This window comes from Myodes glareolus, chromosome 4 (assembly GCF_982192425.1).
Source record: "Myodes glareolus chromosome 4, mMyoGla1.1, whole genome shotgun sequence".
NCBI classification, from domain to species: domain Eukaryota; kingdom Metazoa; phylum Chordata; class Mammalia; order Rodentia; family Cricetidae; genus Myodes; species Myodes glareolus.
In genome coordinates, this window is record NC_142029.1 from 68,050,335 (window position 1) to 68,076,997 (window position 26,663).

Below are 26,663 nucleotides of genomic sequence, written 5' to 3' on the forward strand. Positions count from 1 at the left end.
ATTAATTTTCAACAGTTGTGTAATGTGGGTCATGTTGCTCTCATTTAATAAATAGGGGCACTGGAACTCCAAACAGTTACAGTATTCCTAAAGATAGACTGTAGGAGATCCCAAATATTGTCAGGCTTAACTCACTTTCCACTACATCATCACTGATTCCTAAAATGACTCCAAGCAGAAAGCAGCTGTCCCTGGGAGAGTGGGGAGCTATTAATAGACTTAATAGGTTTTCTGCAGAGATCCTAACAAGTATCCTGCAACAACACCAGATATTCATGACATACGGACTATGTTTTTCTACTGAAATACATTAATCTTTTATACTCACTTGTCTTTTCTCAAAATTAGTCATAATAGTACTAAGACAATTTGCAAAGTAATTCTACTGTCTCTATTCCTTATGTAACTATGAAGAAATGATATTATCTAAATGCATATTTTTAAAAAATTTACATTTTGCCAGCCTGATCTACAGGGGTTAGTTCTAGGGCAGGCTCCAAAGCTACAGAGAAACCCCTTCTCAAAAAACAAACAAACAGTAGCCAGGCAAGAAGTACAGGCAGAGCAACCAGGCAGGAAGTATAGGTGGGCCAATGAGAACAGGAGAATTCTGGAAAGAGGAAAGATTCAGTCTGCAGTTGTCACCCAGCCACAGAGGAAGCAAGATGATAGGGCCTCGCTGATATAAGGTACCGAGTCACGTGGCTAGCACAGACAAGAATAATGGGTTAATGTACAATGTAAGAAAGAGTTAATAAGAAGCCTGAGCTAACAGGCCAACCAGTTTATAATTAATGTAGACCTCTGTGTGTTTCTTTGGGACTGAACAACTGCAGGATTGGGTGGGACAGAAAACTCAGCCAATAAAAATATCATCCACAAAAGAATATTTCAACAAATGGTCCAAAATAAAATTTTTCTTAGAGATTATATTTATATATTTTATATTTAATTACATGTATGTGTATATGTCTGTGAGGGTATGAGAATGTGGGTACCATTGCGAGTGGAGCCAGAAGAGGACATTAGATCCCTTGGAGTTAGTGTTACAGGCACCTGTGAGATACCTGATATGCAGGGAACTGAACTCTGGTCCTCTGTAAGAGTAGCATAGTCTAGACCACTTGGGCCATTCCTCCTGTCCCAGCAAATAGTACTTAATTGTGAAACTTAATTTGATCAGCACATATTTAACAACTGAACCATTGCTCCAGCCCCTAGATCTGAAGAAGGTATTATTGATGCAACAGTTCCTCACACAGAAACTCAAGAAGGAAAAAAATAATAAATCAAACTGCTGCTTAAAAACTGTAACTACTTCCCAATTCAAAGGAGAAAATAACGCATGATTATTTTGTCTCATTTGCTTTGCAATAGGAGGCCCTGCAGTAAATCCCTAAGACAAAGCCCAGCAGTTGAGTGGTGAGAAAAGGACATGTAAATTCTGTATGGACCATCATCTGTAAATGTCTTGTTCCTTATGCAACCATCTATTTCAGCCTTTAAATATACGAAATAAAATCTTACATATAAATAAATACATAAAATACATAATACATACATAAAATAAATACATAAAATATATACATAAAATTTTATAAAAATACTAAACCCTCTTAGATTTAATATGCACATAAATTATCTGGTGATCTCTGTTAAAATGTCAACCTCAAGACAGTCAGTTTTGGTGTTGTCTAAAATGTATATTTCAAAAACAACTCAAAACACCTAGAGGTTCTAATAGTCCTGTTTCATAGTCTCACTGAACCATAAACACACTCATCATCTAAGAAAGTTGATTCCATCGTGTAGGCAAGGTTTTCTGTTTGGGTTCCAATGTGAGGAAAATTTGCATTAACTGTCTATTCTTTCATTTTTCCAATCTAGGGCCTGGAGAGATGGATGAGTAGCTAAGAGTGCATGCTGTTCTTCCAGAGGACCCAAGATCATGTCACATCAGGACTCTGAAAAGCTTTAAGTACTATAGAGTTATGGTCTAATGCCTCAGCTTCACAGCTGATATTCATCACCTAAAAGGTAATTCACCCATCATCTTATAAACAGTTAGCCAAATGCCCAGATTCTAGAAGCTGTCTTCTAGCAAGTGTCATCCTCTAACTTCTTTGTGATAGTAAATCAGGGATTGGAGAGATGCTTCAACGGTTAAAAAGCATTTGCTGCTCTTCCAGTTGACCAGGGTTTGATTCTGAGAACCTACATCTTTCATTCCAGTTCCGGGAAATCTAACACTGTCTTCTAGCCTCTGTAGGCCCCAGGCACACATGTGGTGCACATACATGCATGCAGACAAGCAATTTTATATACAAAAGGAAAAACAAAATAAGTAGCTTTTTAATTGGAAAAAATAGTCTGCCAACAGATATAGGGAAATATAGTAAAAGTGTAACTGGCCTGAAAGAAACAAAGATTTCCTAAAGAGACATATATCTCCCAATCTCAATGTCAGACTAACAAACAACTGATCCCAAAGAAATAGGAACTGATCTACAAATCTTATGCTGGAAGAAGGAAAAGGCACAGCTAGAGGGGAAGATTGTCTCCAGGAAAGAGGTCTCATAGTTCTAACAACTTGTTAGACCACCTAACTGGATGTGACTGAAACCCAAACAATGATGTTTCAATAATGGGTACCACCACACCGTGACAAGGACTGCTTATATATGCATGCCCTTGGCCCTTTATTTCAATTTTAACCCCTCTTGAGGACGCTTAAGATAACTAACTTGGGAAAATCCAACTTGGGAAAATCATGGGCTAGTTGGGCTTGGAGGTTCTCTGGGTCTCTTTTCCCTCTTCTCAGTGTAACTACATTAAATAAATAATTTATTCCACTTCCTACCATTAATTTAGCTTTTTAAAATAGGTTTATTGAGTATAGGTAGTCCAATCTGGCTTAAGGTACAAACTGTGCCTCCCCCTTCCCCAGTGTAGCATTAACATACACTGTGTGAAGAGTGGACACATGCAAAATGTTGGTGCTGAAAATGGGCGAATAAAACTAATTTCTTCACTGAGTCAATCAACAAATGACCAATACAGCAAAGTCACAGTTCAAATAGACATTTTAATATTGGTAAAACAGGTAGGTGAATAAGCTCATTTACTAGGATAGGGTATGTGAAAAGTAAGTGTTCAAGAGATCAGAAGAACCCCACTCTTCATGGGCTGAAAACAAAACTATATTCAGGTCTCAGCACAACCTACATTAATTCTGAGTACATAAGGCCACAACCAGGCTCATGGACCTAGTGGGTTGAAGCTAGTTCTAAGGACTTCATTACCAACTTCTTTCAGGATGATCAATGGTTAGGGATGGACATCTATTTACAAATATGACTCAACTCAAATCACTTAGGCAGGAAAAAAAAGGTATGGAGCCAGGGTAACAATAAGGGGGCATCAAGAATGCTCCCAGTGGTAACAATGGGCAAAATGTAAACCTCGAGTCTCTGTGATCTTGAAGTTACATTGCCCCTGAAGCTGGCTTTCAATTTATCTCCAACTTCTTTCAAGCATTGGAAAGCTCAAATCATCTTTGAATATATATAAAGCAGATAAAAAGAAAGGAGAGCAAGAAAGAGATAAAGAAGAAAGTTATTTAATCCAGGTTTTCTCTAGCAGCACTGCCACAGTCCTTAGACCAGAGTGTAACCCTGGAAACCCATCACTACATGCACATGTTCTCTTCTACTCCAAAATAGGAAACAGTTTCTATGGCTACCAGTGCTTGTCAGAGGGGACACACAGACACTGACACTTATATCCAGAAGGAGCTAGAACACAGACAGTTGAAGCAGTATGCTCATCCTTCACTTTTATAGTAAGACACTGGCCATCAAGTACTCAGGACAAAAATTCATCTCAGCAGACGAGAAGGTGAAGGACTTGGCAGGAGGCAGAAAGAAAGAGTTCCTTCTCCTGAGCATCAGTCTTTGAAAGTGAAGACCGAGGATTTCACAGATGTCTTCAACAAGTTATTGGCAGTACGCATAAGATTGGTGAAGCCACGAACTGTGAGGAGGAGAACAAGAGTCACGGCTTTGGGATAGCAGCTAGGAAGGAAGCTCTCTCTCTTCTTGACCTTTCCCAGTGTCCCCAGTCATCACCCTCATCCCTATTATCTTTCCTCCTGGCTTTCCATTTCTGTGTAACCCAATTTGCTTTTTATCTACTCTGACTCAGAACTTTCATCAGCAGGGAGACAATAAATGCCCAAGGAGTATCTGTTCTCAGTCCAGGATTATTGAGATTCATCTCAGTACTGAGCTAGAAAGGACAGTTACTGTTACACTCTGTCCTTTCTCTTTCCCCATCTATGTCCCTTCCCCCTATACTCATCTCTGTCCACCCCCAATGACACATTTCACCCATATTCTGCCACAGAAAGACAAGTTAAGGAAATAGAAAAGCTCTCAGTCAGGGGGAGGTGCATGTGGGGCCTCTGGGCTCACTCTCTGCCAGGCCTCGAGATACAGTAGCTGACTTCCAAAAGGAGAAAGAAAAGGGGTAGGGGCTGTGCTCCTACCTGCATTGTTGTGGAGCCACACCACAGCCTTTCTTTCCAGAAGTTCCCACTCACACTTCAACTCTTTGCCATTGGCGTGCAGCCAGATCACAGCCAGCATTGTAGCCCAAGCCGAGGGCTCCAGTACCTGCACAGATAGTAAATTCCCTGATGCCCAGGATGGAGCAAGACGTCTCTCAAGAGAACACATACAGAACTTCACTTGCTCCTCATTCCATATCCCGCAAACTGCTGCTGCATAGAGTTTGTTGGTTCCCCTCTATGCCCAACATGCATTTAGTATGTCAGATGTTTTGCCTGGTTGTCAGATTAACAACCCAGTGAGTCTTAGGATGGAAAAGTCTCTAGTTTTTATTCCAGTGCAAGCACTGGGTCAGTCATAGGAGCCCATTAAACACCTCTGAAGAGCACGGTCCCACTGTGCCCAGAGAAGAACATACATAAAAAGCTGTCTTTATAAAATATTTAGGTTACAAGAATCATCTTCTTCTTTCTCCACATGAAGGGACAAACAAAAAAAAATGTCAACTGAATAGTTGCAAAACAACAACAGCAACAAAATGTCACATAAAAGTGAAATGGTTTATCTAGTGTAGTGAATGATAGGGGTGAGATCAAAGACCAAATGAGTTTTTACTAATTACATTAGTGAATTGAAAATTTCAGTAAAATAATATCACCCATGAGCTTTTGTCTACTTTTTCTTGAAGTTTCAGTTTTTAGACTCAGCAAGTCGATGAGCATGCCTGCTTTTAGTGTGACTCTCTACATTCAGAAGTAGCTATCTTGTCCTCTTTGAATGATGTCATTTTGTTAGTTTGTTTCCTCCCTAGAGAAGCTGCTCAAGGAAGCATAAGAATGCCAGGTTTGCTATCCTTGTCTAAGAGATCATAGTAGTTTTTAAAGTATACTCTGAAATGGCCACACCCAGAAGTAAACATATTTGTGAAATTCACTGGTCACAGTCTAAGCATTTAGCTTTACAGGTCAGCCTGTGGCCTCCACCAACCATCTTGATATGTGTGTCAGCCAGTTGAAATGTCTGGTTTCACAGGCAACTTCTGGCAACACTTTGTGTCTTTCTTCTCCTTGTATAGGTGAGAATTAAGAACCAATATCTATATTTGCTTTTACTTATGCTATATGTTGTAGTCATTTTAAGAAATAAAATCGAGATTATCTTATCTAATAATTTTGGAACCCAGACCTGCTTTTCTATAAATTTTCCCATCAAGAATCTACTGCATAGCTTATCTCTTTGTTCTGTCACACATCAATAGGACATTTGTCGTGGGGGGAGGTCCTTCTGTCTGTATGTTGCCTTTATTGGTTAATGAATGAAAAACTGTTTTGAGTCTATGGCAGGGAAGAACAGAACTAGGCAGGGAAAGCTAGGCTGTATGCTGGGAGAAAGAAGGGAGGAGTCAGAGAGATGCCATGGAGCCGCCTCCGGAGACAGATGTACTGAAATTTTGCTGGTAGGCCACAACCTCATGGTGATGCACAGATTAATGGAGATGGAGATGGGTTAAATTCATATGTAAGAGTTAGCCAATAAGAAGCTAGAGCTAATGTGTCAAGAAGGGATTTAATTAATATAGTTTCTGTGTGATTATTTTGGGTTTAAGGTAGCCTGGCGGCTAGGAACCAACAAACAACCTCCTCCAACACATTTGGGCCCACATGTTCATAAGAATCTCCATTGGAAATACAGACATACAAAAAAGCAGAACTTGGTGGATTTAAAAAAAAATCAAATAAAATATTCAAATACTTAAAAATATTACAATTTAAAATAGATTCACTATTTAGTGGTACAAATTTTCAGTGAGGTTTTACTTGATCCAGATACTTATTTTTCCTATAAGGTCTCTTGTACTCAAATATTATACACCAGCTTTCTTGTTCTATTCATTCTGTTGGCCTGGTTGCCATCTTCACAAAGGGGATGCTCGTCTCACATGTGCTATGCTCAATTAATCTGTGCTAAAATTTCTTGATATCTTCATCTTTCTAATTTTTGTAAATTACCCTTTTTATTCTTTGCTCTAAAACAACATTTTCGTATAAAAACCCAAGACTAGGCACATTCTTTGAAATCTTCAAATACCCACATTTTTTTAAAATTAAAAATAAACATCACAATAATTTTAGCATTTTGTTGTTGTTGTTTTGAGGGCTTCAGACTGAAGGGTCTTGGAGTGGCCCAGCATGAGCTGTAAATACCCATGAACTGTATCCTTCAGTTGCTCATGTAGTTTCAAACTAAATAAGTGCTATGTGCATTTTGGTACTGGTTCTTTGAAGTAGCTATGTGGCTAATGGAAAAGGAAGCCACAGTGAAACTCAAGTGCAGCATGTTGGGACATCACAGCCACATGCCGCTAGTGGATCTGTGCTGGACAAGGTGGCTAGACACTAAGGGAAGTTTATTTCATCACATTCCAGGCTTAGGAATTATTCAGAATAAAATTTATTCTTCGTTTTTTTTTGCTATATTTCATTGTTTGTCCTATATTTCAAGAATTTCTCACCAGCAAGATTATTTATCAAGTTATCCTATAATTTTCAGCGTAATTTATTCACATGACCATAATTCAACACATTTGAATTAATTGGTCAGCCTATTTTGACTTCAATAAACTTTGAGTAAAGTAGGCCATATCCTTTGATTGAAGGTGAAACCATAATGGTACTATTATTAAGGGTTCTTAAGACACAGACTTAACATCATTTGTAGCTCTACCCATCACTGGCAGACAGGGTCTGTAATATTCACCTTTTTCATCTATAAACATCAACACAAAAGAAAACTTCTCTACTTGACTGATGTGAGGAACAAGTAACAGCATGTATGCTAATTGCTTAGCTAGATAATTTTTACTTTTAGAGCTAAAATAACTGGCATATACATATGTAAGAATCTAATAAAATATGAATGAAGTAGAGAAGGATTTGAGGTTTCTTTTGTCGTCTATTACCCTTTGAATGGACTTGATATTAATTTTAGTCTATTGCTCTTACAGTGCCATTATAATCACAAAAACTATCAATCTCAGCATACTAGATGATAGTCTAGTCCATATCACTTCATAGTCTCCTATCATAAATAGACCTTGATTTATGAAAATTTTTACTATCAGCAATAATAAAAACAAATAGAAATTTCTTTGATTTTTATTTGGATTTTACCTCAGTAGGGTGTGCAGCCGTTATGTCTTCCAAGCTAACACCTAGAACCTTGGCTAAATCCTCATTCATATCCCAGGAACCATTTGCATTTTGGAGAAGGATCAGCTGTGCAACAGTATGCTCCATACTCCCTTTAAGGAGAGAAGAAAAGATATAAAGTGCTGGGAATTATACTGGGTTTTTTTGTTTGTTTGTTTGTTTGTTTTTTCCCTACCTGAGTGGCTTTCTGAATTCAGAGCCACGTAATATCAAGAGTGCTGCAGAAAACCAGCCTTCAGATATCCTCATGAAATATCTTCAAGCTCAACATGTGAAAGGATGGCCAGGGTAGAATGAACCAAATAAGATGTCAGCTCAGTAATGGAGGCCCTGCCTACAGGAAGTGTATGTAGGAGTAGATGGTAAAGAGGGGTTTGTTAATCTAAAAGATACCCTGGAGCCCATTAGAGGTTTAAAGATCCTATACTGTAGTCCAATGGAGCTGGGCTGAACCATACAGGTACTGGACCAAATCTTACCTGCTATCAAGTGCTCCCAGTAGATTTCCTGGTAGGGAGATTTGGAAGCCTAGGACTTTAATCTCCATAGATCAAAGAAACAAAATAAGGTCTTGCTCACCTTGTTGGTAAGTGTGCAATCTGAGTATGTTGGGCAGCTCAGGGCGAGTATCTGTGTGAATCACGCATTTCATCCTCTGGCTGTAATGAGGCTGTGGTGGTGCGCCTAGATGGACGTGTGAGAAACAAACCTTGGTAAGACAATGTCCCTGGGAAAAAAAGCTCACTGAGGCTGTAGAGACCACATGATACATTGAACTTAAAGGATTCTCACCATCGGGCATTTGTGCCATGGCTGCACAGTAACCTGTGCGTATGCTCCTCGGAGGCTGAGATACAGGACCACTGGAGCAGGGTAAAACCTTGGGGAAACCTGAAAGGCACAAGTACAAACCTTTACACTGTGGCATTCATGGTCCCCAAAGCTGAAAAAGATGGTGAACTCTGACAATTTGAGACACAAGCACCATCTTCTTAGCTTTAATAGGCACCTATGTATTTCATTCTTTTCCCATGTGCTCTCTTCTTGTGCACTCTCTGACCCTCTCTACATTCTACCTTCTTCCTTTTGAAACTCCCAACACACAAGGAAAATAATCTTTCATCCATCTTTTGGTTCATTCCCGGGAGCTCCTTTCTACCATGTCTTAACACGAGGTAAACTTATTCTTCCATATCATTGCTATCACTCCCCAGATGTCCTTGCCATAGACAGTATCAGTAAGGATAGGGTTAAGGAGAGGTGTTGGAAGCTCTTCTGGCCCAAATCATCACACTTCCTTCCTCATTTGTGTTACCTTCCATCTGTCTTCACGTTTGAGCCTTCTTTGTTACTTCCTGTGATCCACTGATATATCTGAAATTCAGGTTAATGACTTCCAACCCATTTCGACTTCTGTCATCAAGTTGAAATGAAACATCCTAATGTAATTGGACCTGACTTCCTCAAATCCAGGTACTGGTCTCTATTCTAATTCAGTGCCAACCTCCTCACTCATGACAAACTTGTTATCATTCAGCATTGGTCTATTTTTAAACAATTAATTAGAATTTACATATGTAATATATATAAAATGCTAACATATATATATATATAGTGTGTGTGTGTGTGTAGTGTTTTAACTTAGTGACTATTATATTTAGTCTATGTCCACATTTTACACTACATAAATCCTTTGTTTTTCTATTTTTCCCCTTTAACATTGTGTTCCTCCCTATCACCTTTATTTTTTATTCAAGTCAATATTTTGCACACACTTAATTACTTAAATTCTCATCAGTAATTTCCTCTTTATTACACCTATCTGTCAAAAACCCTAATTTGGGAATGAAGTCAAAGGTCTATCCATTTAATTTTTATTCAGAAATCAATGAGCATTGCTAAAATAAGTTCCCCAGACCATGATAGTCTTTAGTTGTTTTAAAGAAACCCTTATCCTGAACAAATGATCATATTTCTCTCTGAGAATCCCATTTTACAAGTGTACTCAGTGGCTCTTTCAAATCTACTGTTACTCAATGCCTTTTCTCCTTCATCTTTCACACTGTCTCAGTCATTACTTGTCATTGTGTCCTTTAACAATCTAGTCATCCAAACCACAAATCACCTTCAGCTTTTTACTTTTGATTATCAAGGTTTATAAGCATTTTTGACATTTTAAATTTTCCTTATTTCTTTTCTCAACACCTGGTTTCAAATATCTTTCCCAATTGATATACATACACAAATACGCACACACACACACACACACACACACACACACACACACACACACACATATATATATATATATATATCAATACATATAGTGGAACTTGAGGATATTTTAAATTTTTTCTTTACATACTATTCTCAGAACATCAAGACTCATTATTTATAAAAGTGTTTAGGGATAAAACCTACCATCAGAAGAAGTTCTTGGCCTGGTAGAGGAACCTCCCAAGAGAATTGGCCTTGGAATCTCCCTATGAACCAGGGGCCTATGGACTGGCTCGTTGAGCTCCTTATTGATGGCAACGAAGGCTGTGAAGGAGCTCATGACTCCGGACTCTAAACTGATGTCCAACACATCTCTTTTAAGTACCAGGGTTGTCTCTCTGAAGCCAAAGTCTTTGGACTGGATCATGGACTTTGCAGCAAGACGATGAACAGTGAGGCTGAAAGGAAAAACATTTTGAGAGTAAGCAGAAACCCATATGCCTTTTAGTTGGTGATCTTAAATGTTACATATCACAGAAGTAAGGGACTATGAGAGAAAAGCAGAGGAAATAAGTGGGCAAGAAACAAAACATGATTGTAGGGACACAACTGGGTTCAGGGTAAAGAGAAGGAATTCAGGTATCAATGAGAACAGGGATAAAGAAAGAAAGAAAAGGAAATAAAACAGAATTCTCACTTGTCATCAGCCTTGGGTTGTAGAGAAAATGTCACCTTTTCCTCATAACTTTTGCCATGAAGAGTGTATTTGAGACAGACCTCACCTGTAGCCTCTTCCTGCTATAAATTAGAGAAGAAAAATAAAAGAGAGGAATCACTAGGAAGACGGTGAGAATGTAAGCTGCAACCCCCCGCCCAGCTTAACACATCCAAGTTTCTTTGTAGAAACCACATGTTCAGGGGAGCAGAAACCTGGCATGATGAGAATGCTTGGCCAGTTCCAGTTAGTCAATACAACAACTTGCTGAAGTTAAAAAACTATCTACTTTATTTACTTAATCTGCTAGGGCAGTAGCTGCATCGAGAAGAAAAACTAATTAATATTGTGCACTCACCGGTATCTGTCCAACCAGTAGGGTATAGATGATTAACCTTTGACCCCTAAAGATAACAGTTTGCTCTGGAGATAGCATGTGTGCAAACAGGTTAGGAGGCAAACTCCAACTCAGAGAGATATCCTCTACTACAGATTGTAAAGAACGTCTTAGGGACCTAAGAGCCTGCAGGAGGAGAAAGGGCAGAGGCAGTGTAAGTAAGCAATGATAGTGATTGGTGTTACTAATGACTTACAGTACATAGGGATCATAAACCATAACGAATATTATGTCTAATTCCTACTGCTGTACAGAGAGATGGCCTTACTGCTCTTCCTTTGTGATTTCAAGTTAACATATAAATGTGAAAGATTTAGAAAAGATGTTGTTATCAGTGAGACAGATGCGTAAACCGATGTCTGAAGATGGCTTCTCTTTGGAAATACTAAGAAACCAGCACATTGATTGGAATTCACTGATTTTATTATACGTAACACACTTGATCCTTCTCCTTTGCATTGATGGTTAGATATAACACTAAAAGAGGTCCTGAAGTACATACTTGGATATTTAGGCAAGACAACCAAAGCTCTTAGTCTGTTTCTGGTTTCAAAACAAAATCCTCACGCTCAGCAGTGCATCTCTGAGCTTAGGCCTAAAAGGACTAGAAACATTTTTCCACATACTATATTGTGACATCTTTCCACAGGCTGGAATTTCCCCCACTAAGGATATGAGCTAAATATTGAAGACATCAGGTAAGCTGAACACCAGCTCTTGAAGAAATGCCCCATATTATCCACTCTTTATACACAGTGGGCCCCCCACCTTGGACTGCATCCTATCATTGCCTGTGATAAATTCTGCAGTGCCCCCTGACACCCGGGCAATGTTTTTGATTAAACTGGTGGAGGCTCCTTCTCCAATACCAAATGAGAAACACCTGTGAATGTAAGAAGATGGAGACAAAGGTGTAACTTGATCAGCATTATCAAATTAATGCTTTATTATCAAAAATTATACAATTATAATGTACTAAGAATAACTGTCATTCACTGAATATGTTCTATTTCAAAGAAATATAAAAATATTCCACAATTATGATACAATTTATCTATCTGAAGTCTTCTGAGATAATTTCATATTTCATTTTTCATGTGAAGATCTAGAGCACAAAAATGAAAAAAATCTGTCCAAAGTCATACCCTGTAACTAATCTGTCTAAATATACTGTTTCTCTTTAATGATATATGTATATATATCATGTCAACAGCACCTTCCTGACACTGCATAGTGTTTTATCTGGTGGGAGAATGTCAGGGTAAGGAGTATGCCCCCATCCTTGTAAGGGCAAGTTCTAATTCTACCCAAATCTATGCATAACAAGCATTGATTTATCCATGGTTTAATTTCCCAAGAAGAAAAATATACACACAGACAGTACATTATTGGTAAAACAAGCATTTTAGATGGCACAAAACAATTTCCATTGTAAATCAACACACTGTAGATTAGGACTGCTTATTGGTCTCTTTATATTGGGTTACCATAAGTCACAGCTCACAGTGACACCAGTTTTGAGATTAATGCTCTACATTATTCAGAATTCAGGACCAAATCTTAATGATTGGTCCTGGAACTGCCTGGGGTTTCCTATCCTATATAACACAGCCCACCATGATCTTTGCAGTGCAATTTTGAAATCTTTCAACGATGATCTGGACCTACTATAATTTATCTTTGTGGATAAAATCAAAATGAGAGCTTTTAGTGTTAGACTGCTTGCCTAGAACTCACTAAAGTACTTCATGTAGATGCTAATGAAAACAGTGATAACAAAATTTCATGATACTTAAATTGTATCAAGATAATTCCTGATGCTTATATAGTTTTACTATCTCAACAATCACAGTAAACCAATTAATAAATACTACTACTTTCTCCATTTTCAAGAAAGAAATATACAACTTAGAAAGGTAAATTGGTCCCCTCGTTTAGCTATTTAATAAGTAAATAGCTAAGTAAGTGTGACTTACATGAATTAAATACATAGCATAGGTTCGAATACTCAGTGTGGCACTGCTCTCGGAAATGCTAGCTACTGTTTTCTAAATCACTAGAAAACTAGAGAAGATCTATAAATATTTCCCTTTCATTCCTTGAGAGCTTCAAGTATGCATATATAATATGCATAATATGTTTTGATCACGTTCACACTTCACTACCTGCAGCAGTCCTCGTTGACACTCTGCTCCAGCCAGTACCCCTATTAATTCCATGTTCTCTTTTTATGGCCCAATGAGTGTAGCCAGTATTGATCACCAGTGTAGGACTATTCACTGCACATGGGCAACCTGCCAGTGGCCACTGCCATGAAACAAACTGGTTTCCCTACCCTAGCAATGCTCATCTGCCAAAGCTTCATATACTCTGAGGAAGGATATTTTATTCTATTTTATTCTGGCCCTAGACCCACACAGGAGTTACACAATATGCTCACGTGCATTCATTTGCCACAGTACTTATGGTTTGGGCAGATTTCTACATGTTTTACTTCTTATAAAATATTTAGAGATAAAAGAAAAAGTAAAGAGGAAAGTAAAATGACCCATTGATCTATTTGCTGTCAGTTTAGAAAGAAAATAAGCAAATTAGTTTTCTATGTAATTGATGTTATTGAAACATTGCCTTCAGTTGTGTAAAAGAAAATAAATATCACTTAGTAAGTCTCAAAATTTTCAATCATTGTCAAAAGTATCTAGTATCAGGTAATACTTAGTTACATGTTGCCTTGCTAAAACTCAGTTTTCCCAGTAGAAATGAGACTATCCATTTACCTGTGCCTTTTGCTGTGGAATTTAACTTCCCTGATTACATTAAAAGTTTCAGCAACTTCTCCATCAGTGAAGACAAAGACCTGCACAAAACCAGAAGCAGAACACCCGTGAGGTCAGCATCAAGTTCATATTAAGAGAATAGAACTTAACTCAAAACAACTCAACTCATTTACATTAAAGTCTCTGGTGCCTTTTTAAAAAACAGGCAGGAGATTTCTAATCTCCAGTGTTCTTCAGTCATTTAGAATGTTTGCCCAGGGTCAGTGCCCCTCTCCCATACAGCAGAAGCCTGAAATACATACAGTATTTCCATAGTCTTGCACTGACAATCCAGGACATGTATTCTTGAGAATGTTCATTCCCTCCACCCCTTCTGTTAGCCTTGTTCTAATTCTTACCTGTAAGGGATGCCCTGGAATAGGGGGTTTCCTGAAAACTTTCCGTAGTGGTGTTAAAATTTCTGTCCCTCCCAGATCTGCCAACATAAGCTTTACTTTCTCCACTGCTTTCTCCATGGTTTCCTGAGTGTACCTCACACTCTTCCTGGAAGAAGCAAGCACATGTGGTCATGAGATGGCAGCATCAAGTTGCAGAGGGGGGCTGAGAAACCCCAGCAAATAATAGTCCTTTCTGAACTCCCCCACACCTAGTTAAACTTTTCACCAACCTATTTTAAAATTATATGATTTTACAACATTTTGTGTATGTGTGTGCACACACGCCTGCACTGGCATGTGGCAGCATACATGTGGAAGTTCAGAAGACAGCTTGTAGGAACTGATTCTCTCCAACCACCATGTGAGTCATAGGGCTCAAACTTGGGTTGCCAAACTGGGCAGCAAGTATTCCTACTTACTGAATTCATACCTATCTTGGAAACCCTCGTATACCTTCTTGAACTCTCTTTCTAGAAACTTACGGAAAAAATGCCTCATGGGTGGATCCAAATCCATAGATGTTGAAATAGCAGCCCATAGGCAAACTCTTCAGTAGCAGAATCAGTGTTTCCTGAAGGTGAGAAGGAAGGGTGAGTAGAGTAACTAGGCACACACATACACAGATGCCTGGTACAGCGGTGGAAGTTGTGGGCCGTCAGGCCACATTATTCCAACTACTCAAGGCAAGCCCGAGAACTCAGACAAAAAACATAACTCCATCTCAAATACACCCCAAATGAACCCAACAGATTCATCCTCTGTGAGCAAATTGTTCATGGGAAAGACAGACGCTGCTTTTACCTTGGCAGCATCTATTCTCAGCTGAGACCTGTTCTGGCTACTCATAGGGCTCTTCATACTTCCTGAACGGTCCATAAGGAAAACAAATTCTCCACATTTTGTTGCAGTCTCCACTTCTGGGATATCTGGATAGAAACTCACCATTGCAGAAGGAGCGCCCATCAGACTATCTAGACAGAAAGGAAAAGGACCTCGTAAGACAAATAGAAACTCAAGAATCCTAAAGTCCCAAGAACACTTTGCTGATACAGGCTTTAAATCTCAGTTACATGGGAGACTAGTACAGAAAAATTGCAAGTTCAAGGTAATCTAAGCTACAGAATGAGTCCAAGGCCAATCTAGGCAAACAAATGATGTCCTTTCTTAAGGGAAAAAAAAAAGGACTAAAAAGAGTGCAGGGAATATAGCTCAGTTGAAGTGATTATCTAACACATGAAAGGCTCTTGAATCCACTCCCCAAAACACACACACACACACACACACACACACACACACACTCACACATTCATTCACTATGGACAGAACAGTGAGCTAGAAAGACTCAAGCCCAAACCCTGTTTTTGTTTCTTCCTTCCCTCTCTCCCTCCCTCCCTTCCTCCTTTTCACCCTTCTTCCTCCTCCTCCCTCCCTTTCTCCCCCCTCTTTCTTTCCTTCCTTCCTTCCTTCCTTCCTTCCTTCCTTCTTTCTTTCTTTCTTTCTTTCTTTCTTTCTTTCTCTCTTTCTTTCTTTCTTTCTTTCTTTCTTTCTGTCTTTCTTTCTTTCTTTTCAGCAGTCTACTTGCAAAAGGCTGGAGGTGTGTCATAACCATTCAAGAGATAAAAGTAGAGGAGATGTGCAAATGAAGAAAGCAGGTGGCATGCAAAAGCAACAGTGACAGCGCTGTCAGTGCTGCTACATGCTCCTTTCCTGGCACCTCAACAGACTGGTGAGACACCCTAGGTGAGCCTTTGCCAAAATCAGTTCAGGAATTTGAATGCCCTCAAAAAAAAATCAAAGCCATCGGATTTATTTCATTGATCATTAAGACTTTAATTGCAGGACCCAAGAGATGACTTGAGAGGTAAAAGTACCTGCTGCCAAGCCTGAAGACCTAGGTTTGCTCTTCTGGGCCCATGTGGTGGAGAGAAAGACTGACTGTTGCAAGATGTCTTCTGGCCTCTGAATGTACACCACACCACACACAGCACTATGCCATACAAGCTCACACGTTCACACACACAAAGTAAATAAATACATAGTAAAAATGTTTTGAATTCTCAGTGCAGTTGGAAAATGATGACAATGAGCATAAATGTAATTCTTAGTTAAAAATTATGAGAACATTAATAAAAAATTATGTATGCCAGTATAAGTCTATCTGCTTTGATTATAGTGTATTCACTGATAGTCCACAGATGAAAGGAATACCTCGAGATTGATGTTGGCTTCCAAGCACCTTATTGAATAATTGTCTGAAGGACACACACACATGTGTGTGTGTATATATATATATATATATATACTTGATATATATATATATTTGATATATAGAAAATTTTTTATTTAAAACCTAATAATAATTGATTCTGGAACTGAAAAACCAGCAGTGAGATATAAGTTCATTGAAAAGGGGAGGGTTATTGCATCCCCAGAACAATTGCTTAGAGAACACATAAAGCTACACAATTATATTGTATTATCATTACAAAGTGAATCTGGGATGGCAAGTATGAATTCTTACTAGGCCTGTGGTTCAGTACGATCATAGACCTGGGCTTAGTTTATTCTCTTATCCATTGCATACTCAAATAATTGAGTGAATAACATAGTAAATTAGGTGTTGCCTAGGAGGGATTTGATAGGATATTAATGGAAAGATAATTTTTACAGAATCCATACCCTAGGATATAAAACATGCAATGCAGAAACAGCTTTTTGTTTTATGTGTATGAGATAGATTCTTTTTTTTTAAATAATATGAGCTCACCAATGGAATATTTCATGGCTCCTAAAGAAAGAGTTCACTAAAAGTATAGCGCAGTATCAACTAAGAGACAAACAAAAAATAGAACTCTGTGGGAAAGAAATTGCTTCTAACAAGCTGTCTATAATTGTCTTGGGAACTTATGCATGTACTGCTGGCTCTATGAAAAAAAAATGGCTGCAAAGGTTATTACAAATTAAAACCCAAAGGCACATATTGGTGAATTTAAGGGTGAAGCTTTATTAGACAAATATTAGCAATGGGAGACTGAGATGACACTAATATGAGTTTAACCAATGGGCTGCACATGGCCAGTAACAACTAAGAATGTGGCCAATATATACATGTACATCAAGTGTATGGCCTTCAAGATCAATTTTGAAGATGATGATACCATGTCATATCGTCAAAAGTTGGACATATCAGCTTAAAAAATGATTGTCAGTAATGCATCTTTCGTGCACTTGTAAAGAAGCATGATCATAATTCCAGCCATCACCATGATTATCACTGTCCCCAAAGACACAGAAGTACTCCAACACGGGAAATATCTCAGAAACAACATGATCTTTTGAACCAAGCTGCACAACAGATGGTGGCTTAAGAAGGCCCAAGGTTACAAAAGATTGACATGTGCTGTGCCTGATAGAGTTACAAGGAAATACACACACACACACACACACACACACACATACACTTACTTGAGATTTGGAAAAAGACAGATCTTAAATCAAATCAAGAGACTAAACTTATTAGGAACGTAATGAGAAATTTATATACTATATTTGAGAAATTGAGAAACCTGAGGGAAACAAACTATTCAGAGAGATAGCAATGATTTACTGAATAATCAGGAAGACTCACAACTTAGCATTTAAGATAATTAAAAAGCTAAAATCTGATGTTTATATTTATCTTGATATGAAAAATACTGAACTTCACATGAGATTACATGTTGATGTGTTCAATTGATAAAAGTTATTTGTTGAAGAGCTAAACTGTATCAGCTTAACGGCAATGAATACTTTCGTATTTTCTACATTTACAGATTACTCTTTCTAATGTACCAACTTTATATGGTAGACTGATATTTCTGAGTTACTTTCCCTTCACTTTGCATTTTTAGGGGATTTTTATTCTAAATTATTTCAACTTGGCAGTGAGTATTATTTTAATAAGTACACTTTAAGGCATGTTATTGAAGGCTTAGTAAATTTTATCCCTATGATATTTTCTTATTTACTAACATTTTATATTACGAAAATGCTCAGGGTATCCTCTGCATATTACATGTGTTTCCTTAAGATTTCAAAAATTTGAATTCTCTAAATTATAATGAATGTTAATACATCTGATTCAAATTCTCTTGCAATGCCAAATAATCTTGCTGCTGAGCATGGGGGCGGGGCAGGGGGTAGATGGAAGGGGAGAGGGAGAGAGAGGAGAGAAGGGGAGGATTGCAGAGAGCTTGGGGGAGTGGGATGGGTGAAATGGAGGAAGGACAGGTATGGGAGTAGGGAAGGAGATATCTTTATTGAGGGAGTCATTTTGGGGTTGGCAAAAGGCTTGGCTCTGGAGGGGTTTCCAGGAGTCCATGGAGTGACTCCAGCTAGGACCCTGGGCAGTAAAGGAGAGGGCTCCTGAACTGATCTTGTCCTGTCGTCAGACTGATGACTATCTTGAATATCACCATAGAACCTTTGTTCACTGACTGATGGAGACAGAGACAGACACCCACTTCAGAACACTGGACTGAGCTCCCAAGGTCCAGTTAAAGAGCGGAAGGAGGGAGAATATAAACAAAAAAGTCAGGACCATGAGGGATTGGTTCACCCACTGAGACAGTGTACTTGAGCTAATGAGAGCTCACCAAATCCAGCTGGACTGGGACTGAATGAGCATGGAATCAAACTGGACCCTCTGAATGTGGTTGACAATTGGGGAAGACTGAGCGGCCAATGATCATGGCACTGGGATTTGTCTCTATTGCATGTACTGGCTTTTTGGGATCCTATTCTCTTTGGATGCATACCTTCCTAAGCCTGGATAGGGAGGGGAGGACCGTGGACTTTCCACAAGTCAGGGTGCCTTGCTCTCACTTAGGACTGGAGGTGGGGGATGTGGGTGGGGGAGCGGGAGGGAAGTGGGAGGAGGGGAGGAAGTGGGAATTTTGATTGGTATTATTTATAAAATAATTTCAAAAAGGAAAAAAAGAAAATTTCAACATATATACTTTTAGTGTTCTCTAATTTTTATTTCTGATGACTTTATATGTGCATATAACACATCCTGGTCACACTCCTCATTCCACCCTCCCTTGCATCCCCTACCAAACAACTCCTATCCCACTACAAGTTCCATCCCAGAATCATGTCTTTTGGTTTCACTTTACATTTGGTTTTGTGACCCTTGAATTTCATTAGGGTTGTCCTCATGGGCCTGGTTTTTCAACATACTTTCTGAAGCATGAGGTATTATCAAATTTGAACATGTGGGATCTTTTGAGGATGGAAAATGTCATAGAACTATTTTGAAGTGTGTCTTTTTCAAGACTGCTCACAGTTCATGTTTACACCATTTGCAATTTTTTGAGTTATTGTTAATATTCTTTCTCCAACTATTTACTAATGGACTTAAGTTTGTCTAAAAGACAAAATTACCTTATTCTTTGTTAATCTATTTTTGGTTATAGAAGTGTAAAGACTTTCAGTATTTCATACTAATAATGCTTTCCTGGTCACTTGGCAGAAAAATCAGAGTGGAAATTTTTGAGGGTAGTTTTAAGACAGAGTGTCCTCCTTCCTAGATGGTGACTTACAAGTGAGGAAGAAAATACCTGCTTCTCTTTCAGGCATCCCCATCTCCACAGCTACACTGGGGCTGTGCACCTTCCTGTAGAAAATCAGGAGTTCCACATCCCGGTCAAACTTGTGTCCTTCAGCCAAGGAAACCTGAGAAAGAGACCAACAGAGAAGCCATGGTACAACTGCCACTGATCGTTTCCAGTGATTGAAATCTAATCTAGGACTATAGGCTTCCAAGAGCAGCATGGAAAGAGTTACAGGACAAAGGGTAGGTAAAAGAGGCAGTAGCCCAGAAAGTGAGGAGGATCTAGGAAGGGTGAGTTAGAACCAGGTGCTAAAAGCACGAAAGACTGACAACTCTGACACTATATACCTGAGCAGAGGTCTTGTTCTCTCCAATGTAGTCAATGGAACTCAAGGGACAGTTGGATTGGATTGTCCTGATCCCAAGCTGGGAGCTGATGGTAGCAACCATGCTGAGCGTGTATGGCAGGTCCTCCAAAGGGAATATTGGGGTCTTCAGATCCAGGGAACTGTCCACAGATTGCTCTACAGAAAGAACCTTAATTCTGTTCCTTGTCATCACTTCTAGCACTCCAAAACAGTACAGTACTTTCCAATCATATGTTACCACAGACAAGTGTCCAAAATTGAGAGGTACTCACCAGAGAGATGATACCTGGGATTCAGGATTGCTGGGAGCACATAACGCAGGGCCCCATCATCTTCCAGAGGAAGCTCTTGCACATATTTTATGGTGAGTGCCACCTTTGACCCTGGCTGCAGGTTCCCCACATTGCAACAGAAGACATCTCTGGAGCACTTGTCTTCTTCTAACAGGTATGCCTGGAATCCCCCAGAGAGGGCCTCTTCATACCTTTTGTGAGCCTACGAGGAATTACAGGAGGCGTGGGAAAATAAGACGAAGATGAAACTAATAAACAGATAGGATGTACATAAAGCCAATACTGTTTTCGAAGGGCTTTGATGGGTGCTACCACTGGCAGAGCTACACTCTGTGTGACTAATTATCTATGTCTCAAATAATTTAGATTAGAAACAAATGAAAGAAAGAACATTTGATACAGAAATTTTTATGTTGTTGTATTTGGTCTAAAGAGAACGTTCTGTGGAACGAAGAAGAAGAGACAATGAAACATCCCTCAGACCTGATACTTGTCCTGCAACTCTGCTACAATTTTCTTCCCATCCACCAAGGCCTCAAAGCTGTAGACAGCAGAGTCTTCATCCATGGGGAACACAAAGAAGGCCTCCAAGGGGTCTTTCTCTTCATTCTCGTAATTTAAGGTTGCAGACACACCAGCCACAAAGTCATTGATGGACAGAGTCACAGCAATGCTCTTCAGTGCCACTAGGGAAAGACCAGGGTTCAGTAGTTCCAGAAGATTTGCTAGAGTCAGACCCACAGGCTAGACCCGTCTAGATTCTAAAGAATTTGGCATTAAGACTCTTAACTCTTGCTTACCTGGGTCCTTTACACCAGTGAGTAAGCCACTAGAGCGCACCATGTTGACACTGTTTCTGTGGAAAGACATATTATCCGGTATCATAAATAGTTAAAGCCAACCATTCAAATACCAACACCCGCAGACATGCAGAGGAGCAGTTTAAGAGTGAGGAAGAAGGGATGTGGAGTAATGGAGACAGAAATAGCAAATACATTTGTAGTAAAGGGCACCCCAGATGGGAAGATCTGGAAATCCTGAGGTGCCCACAAACAGAAACTCTCTGAGGCTGTTTTCAATTGCATGTTCTCTAAAGTGTGACCAATACATATAAACACACTGAACAGGCACCGGTAAGTTTAGCTCTTCTGAACATCAATATGCTTTAAAAAAAAAAAAAAAAAAAAAAAAAGGATGAGAGCCATAGCACCAGCATATAAATATGTCAATCCACATGGATGTGCTTCCTAGACTAGGGAACTAGACTAGATCCGTACAAGGCATTTTTCCAGGATGACAGATGTTAGCAGTGCTCCTGCTGTTACAGCCTCTATTTTTCAATGAACATCTGAGCTTTTGATTTGGTTCACACAGTTCAGAGACCTGTATGTAATCCAAGAGATGCCTGCATTTAGACTCCTTGTGAGTGAGTTGCTTTGGAGGTCAGAATTCAAACACATCACCAGTTTTCTTTCCAAGGTTTTTTAAAATATACATATGAAATATTATAATGTAACACAGCCTCAATTTAAAACTAGTGTATCCTGCTGTGAGGCGGAACACACTTTTAATCCCAGTACTAGGGAGGCAGAGACAGGAGGATTTCGGTGAGCTCAAGGCCAGCTTGGTCTACAGAGGGAGTTCCAGGACAGCCATGGCTATTACACAGAGAAACCCTGTCTCAAACACACACACACACACACACACACACACACACACACACACGGATATTCTAATTTTATGTCTACAATATTATAATATTTAAAAAAGATATCCTATGTTATGTTTTTAAAAGATAGACAGAGTACATGCTTCCAGATTATGATTTACATGATGGCTTTATCACAGAGTCTATAGACTGTTTGTGTCTCAGAATCTGGTAGCTACCCAGATTTGAACAGCCTTGAAGTTTATTAAGGATGGACCCTTTCCTCGTGGCTGATCTTGAAACCCATATTCTGGTAACATTAAAAAGGAAAGCAGGAACTTGACCCTACTTTAGGATTAAAAATACATGCAGTATGAAAAGATGGAGGTACCAGGACTTTGTTGGGGGCCATTAAAGGAAAGGTGTTTTATTCGGATCAAAAGAAAAAAATCTGAGTTCTCTCTCTGGCACTGGGAATAGCCATACATTACATATGATTTTCCTTTATTTAAGCATTAATCCAGTTGGGCCTGTCAATCACCTAGCCAGGAACCTCTCCAGAAAGCTGACAGTTGAGGAGATAGGAGGAACAACTGTCTTCTTAATGAGATAATAAACTTAGCACCCCCTTAGCTCTCCCACAGTGTGGAGTTGACAGAGCTCCCATCACACAGGCCCTCAGAACCTGCTGGCTTAAGTGAATATTAATATTAATATTAATTCAAAACGTTTTAACTCTTTCTTTGACTTATTTTGTGTCTTTTTTCTATACCAACACAAGGCCTAAGCATGCTTTTCTTCACACTATGGGATTTCTAGATGTTTCTCGAAAGGCCTACCTTTCCTTCCTATAGCCATTTACATACATAAATTAAAAGGCACCAAGGGCCTCTCTTTGTCCTCCAACTCTAATATAACTGTCCTTGAGCTTCCTTCTAAATCTGCTACCAAAGTCTTTTATTAAAGAGACTACAAACTCATGAAGGTAAACCCTGTTTTCCCAGTAACACTAACCATGGGCCTGAAATTTTCCGTGAGAGAATTCTGTACATGATCACCCCCTAGTTTTCCTTCCCTAGCCCTGACAAAATGTGTCCCACACTGCATGGCAGGCACTAAGAAGGGTATGTTTCCTTGGAGCACACTGCATGCTCAGGACAACTGGTTCTTTGATGCTGATGCATTGGCGCCAGGGCAGATGATTCACGTACCTTCCCCTTCCCTGAGACATACCAGCTAGGAAAATAATGGCCGTTGAGAGACCAGTTTTTCTTTGTGGCACAAGCCCACCTCGAGGATTCTGAAGCACTTGAGAAAGATTTTCCTGGGCTAAGTATCCTCATTAAAATTACAATTTCAAATAGATTCTGAGTTGTGATGTATCTTACTGATACAGCATTTGCTTTGCATACAGAGTGTGTGAGCATGCACACACACCCACACCCCCCAGAGAGAGAGAGAGAGAGAGAGAGAGAGAGAGAGAGAGAGAGAGAGAGAGAAGAAAACATGCAATCGACATGCTGATCACACATCTGATATACCCAGTCCCCCCCCCCCCCACACACACACACATAAATCTGCAGCTCTGACTCTGGCTCATCTCTCCACATTTTTCTTCATCAGCTGGGGAATAAAGCCTGGCTATTAAAATGATTCGTCACTTGATAGCAAATTGCAACAGATGAGAGTATATGAAAACACAGAGCAACTAGGAAAAGATGCGGAGAAAGGGGACTTTCTTTAACTGAGACTAAATGAAACAGAAAAGGGCCTGAAGCCAGGGATAAGAATATCTAGTAACAGCAACAGGACGCATCGGAGTAGGAGACTCACCCAGGAGCAGCTCAGCTGAAGGATGGACTGTCTGACAGCAGAGATCTCAGGCTGGCAGTGGCTGAGAGAGGAGACAGGCAGAGCACAATCACCTAATGAAAAACAAAATAAAACCCCTGTATTTCCTGAAGCCAACCTCAGAGTAAATTCCCCTCACCTCGGGAATTCACCCTCCCTCACACCCGTTCTCATATAAACAGTCTGATATGGAAGGCTTCCTTCTATCTCCCAGGAAAAAAAATGAGAAAAGTGGCTCTGAGTATGTGGTGGGCCCTGTATGCCCAGGAGTGAGCAGGCTGGAAGTACCGATCCTGATGCTGCTGGAGGATGGAGGGCTTCTCACTGAGCCGGGATCTGCTCTGGTATGGACCCTCTGAGCACGGCAACTGCAATGACAGAGGTGGGAGTGAGAAGAAACAGCTGGCCACACCCCCCCGCAGTTGGCTGATGGGAAATCCAGAAGCTAGAAGCTAACCATGGAGGAAACCTGGACTAGGGAGCAGAACTTGAAAACAAAATAAAGGGGGGAGGGGCAACATTTCAACATACATTTGTCTGCTCTTGATTTTCAGTACCCGAGAATTTACTTTAAAAAAGGTCAGTTTTCCTGAGATTTTTTTTTGTGTTTTCCATAAGGTCTTCAGTGCTCCAAGCAGTTTTTGTGGTCAGAGGCTTAAAGCTGTGCTTCCCACAGCACAATTTTCCATAAAACTGCTAACTTAGCTGACTGAAAAGAAAGGAACTTCGGAAATGAAAAAAGGAGTGGAAAGGGTTAAGGAAGTAGAGGGAAAAAGAGAAGGGCAGAAACAACAAATAGAAAAACAGACAGACAGACAGGGAAAAGGGTTTGCTAGAGGCTATTGGACGATTACATGATTCCTGCAGCCTGATACGTTTCCCCTAAACTTCCGATGGCGCAGAAATCTCCCACAACTACTTACTCGCTGCAGTTTGAAGAAGCCCCTAAAGAGGATGGGCCTCCAGGGCCTGGGAGGAAGGGGGAAGGGAAGGCAGTCTTTAGGTGAGGGGTGGGGGGTAGTATGGGGGTGGGGCAGAGTGTTTCTAGCGCGGGGACTGGGATCTGGTCCCAGAACCTACTGGGCTGTCACTCACCTTCCCCAGAAATCCTCGTGCTGCGAGTCAAGAAAAGTGAAAACAGCTGCAGATTAATTTTCCTGGAAGACACGCCCACTTCTCTGGCTCTGTTGTAACATAGCAACACCATGACTAAAGCATCTGCAGAGAAGAGAATCGCTTTTGAATTTCACAGCTTGCTGCTTCCCTCTGCCTGGCTTCTGCAGAGGGCTGGCAAAGCAAGCAATTGGATTTTCAGGTGAAAATGCTGTAAAAATCACAGAACAAAACAAAAACAAACCAACAACAAAAAACAAACCAAAAAAATAAAAGCATGAAAATGGAGTATTTCTATGGCAGACTTAATTACCAATGACTTTATGTCAGTGCTTCTCTTTTCAAATTTGAGGCTTCCATTTCCAGTTAACCATGGGTCCAGGGCATACACTCTGCCTCAAAAGGGGAACAGCATCTGGGTAGCAATCACATCTGGTGCTGTTGCTCACTGTTGGCTAGCTGTAGTATCTAACAGCAAAAGTCAGAAGCTGGCAGGGTAAGCAGAGTTCTCCTTCCAGGCTAGTGGAAAAACAGCCTGGGACTTCAATCTTCTGCAAAGCAGATGTGACAAAAATGTTATAAGAAACAGAATTCGGGAACACTTATGGCACAATACATGCAAACAAATAGAATGTTATAGTTAATCATAAATCCAAACTTGATTCTAAAAGAATGCATGATTTCGTCCTTACATATAAAATTTTTAATGAGTTCGACGATCAAGGTTTTAAAGAGAAACATGTCATTTTAAATACATATATTTTAGGTATATATTTATGCATATATGGAAGGCAATGATGTATGAATTTGTGTTTTGTCAACAATAAAAGGTAGAAATATTGTTACCTAACTGTACTAGATAGTTTCTCTCACTCTCTCTTTCTCTCTCTCTCTCTCTCCCTCTCTCTCTCTCTCTCTCTCTGACTGAATAAGGTATTGGTCTCTGCATGTAGCAGAATATCTTTTAGAGTCATTTTATCAGTCCTTTTTAAATTTTTTATTATACCAGGAGAGTTTGGTTTTGCCCTAGTACTTTGGGCTATTTAGTCTCTGGTTCTCGGTCACCTAAGAAGTGTCAGGTATGGGTTCCATCTTGTGGAGTGGTTTTTTTTTTTTAAAAAAAAAGATTTATTATTTATTATGTATACAGTATTCTGTCTGTCTGTATGCTTACTGGACATGAAGAAGGCACCAAATCTCATTACGGATGGTTGCAAGCCACCATGTGGTTTCTGGGAATTGAACTCAGGACCTCTGGAAGAGCAGTCAGTGTTCTTAACCTCTAAGCTATCTCTCCAGCCCTCTGGAGTGGTCTTTAAGACAAATCAGATGTTGATTGGCTATTCCCACAAGTTCTTTGCCACCATTGCCCTAGCATATCTTGAAGGCAGGGCATATTATAGGCCAAAGGTTTTGTGGTGGGGTTGGTGGTTATTTTCTCTTTGGGCAGCCTATAGAGTAACTTCCTGCACCAAAG

At 39.7% G+C, this 26,663-nt stretch overlaps 1 protein-coding gene across 2 annotated transcripts; it reads right to left on the reverse strand.

Moving 5' to 3' along the window:
• Window positions 1–3,065: 3,065 nt before the first annotated feature.
• Window positions 3,066–25,298, reverse strand: LOC125389032 (von Willebrand factor A domain-containing protein 5A-like). Of its 2 annotated transcripts, XM_048417435.3 has the most exons (21): window positions 25,169–25,294; window positions 24,362–24,441; window positions 24,056–24,147; window positions 21,375–21,430; window positions 21,058–21,260; window positions 20,554–20,776; window positions 20,262–20,437; window positions 19,921–20,035; window positions 15,122–15,291; window positions 14,803–14,891; window positions 14,282–14,426; window positions 13,884–13,963; window positions 11,875–11,989; window positions 11,068–11,232; window positions 10,692–10,792; window positions 10,199–10,452; window positions 8,570–8,668; window positions 8,357–8,461; window positions 7,739–7,869; window positions 4,547–4,673; window positions 3,066–4,032 (listed from the first exon to the last, which is right to left on the reverse strand). In XM_048417435.3, the coding sequence occupies exons 4-21, from the start codon at window positions 21,415–21,417 to the stop codon at window positions 3,947–3,949; spliced, it is 2,427 nt and encodes an 808-aa protein (XP_048273392.2). In that variant the 5' UTR covers window positions 21,418–21,430; window positions 24,056–24,147; window positions 24,362–24,441; window positions 25,169–25,294; the 3' UTR covers window positions 3,066–3,946. The 2 variants fall into 2 exon arrangements, with proteins under 2 accessions (XP_048273392.2, XP_085544737.1); XM_085688611.2 differs by lacking the exons at window positions 3,066–4,032; window positions 4,547–4,673; window positions 7,739–7,869; ... (4 more) ...; window positions 11,068–11,232; window positions 11,875–11,989 and having other exon boundaries at window positions 13,880–13,963; window positions 25,169–25,298.
• Window positions 25,299–26,663: the final 1,365 nt, after the last annotated feature.

What these genes read in the sequence shown, in the direction of transcription:
- LOC125389032 (XM_048417435.3), bottom strand. Translation starts at nt 21,417, where the DNA reads ATGGTGCGCTCTAGTGGCTTACTCACTGGTGTAAAGGACCCAG. An exon ending in TTCCACAGCAAAAGGCACAG is followed by an intron (nt 11,990 to 13,883) that starts GTAAATGGATAG and finishes TTACATTCACAG; the next exon opens with GTGTTTCTCATTTGGTATTG. An exon ending in TACTGGTTGGACAGATACCG is followed by an intron (nt 10,793 to 11,067) that starts GTGAGTGCACAA and finishes TCTAATTTATAG; the next exon opens with CAGGAAGAGGCTACAGGTGA.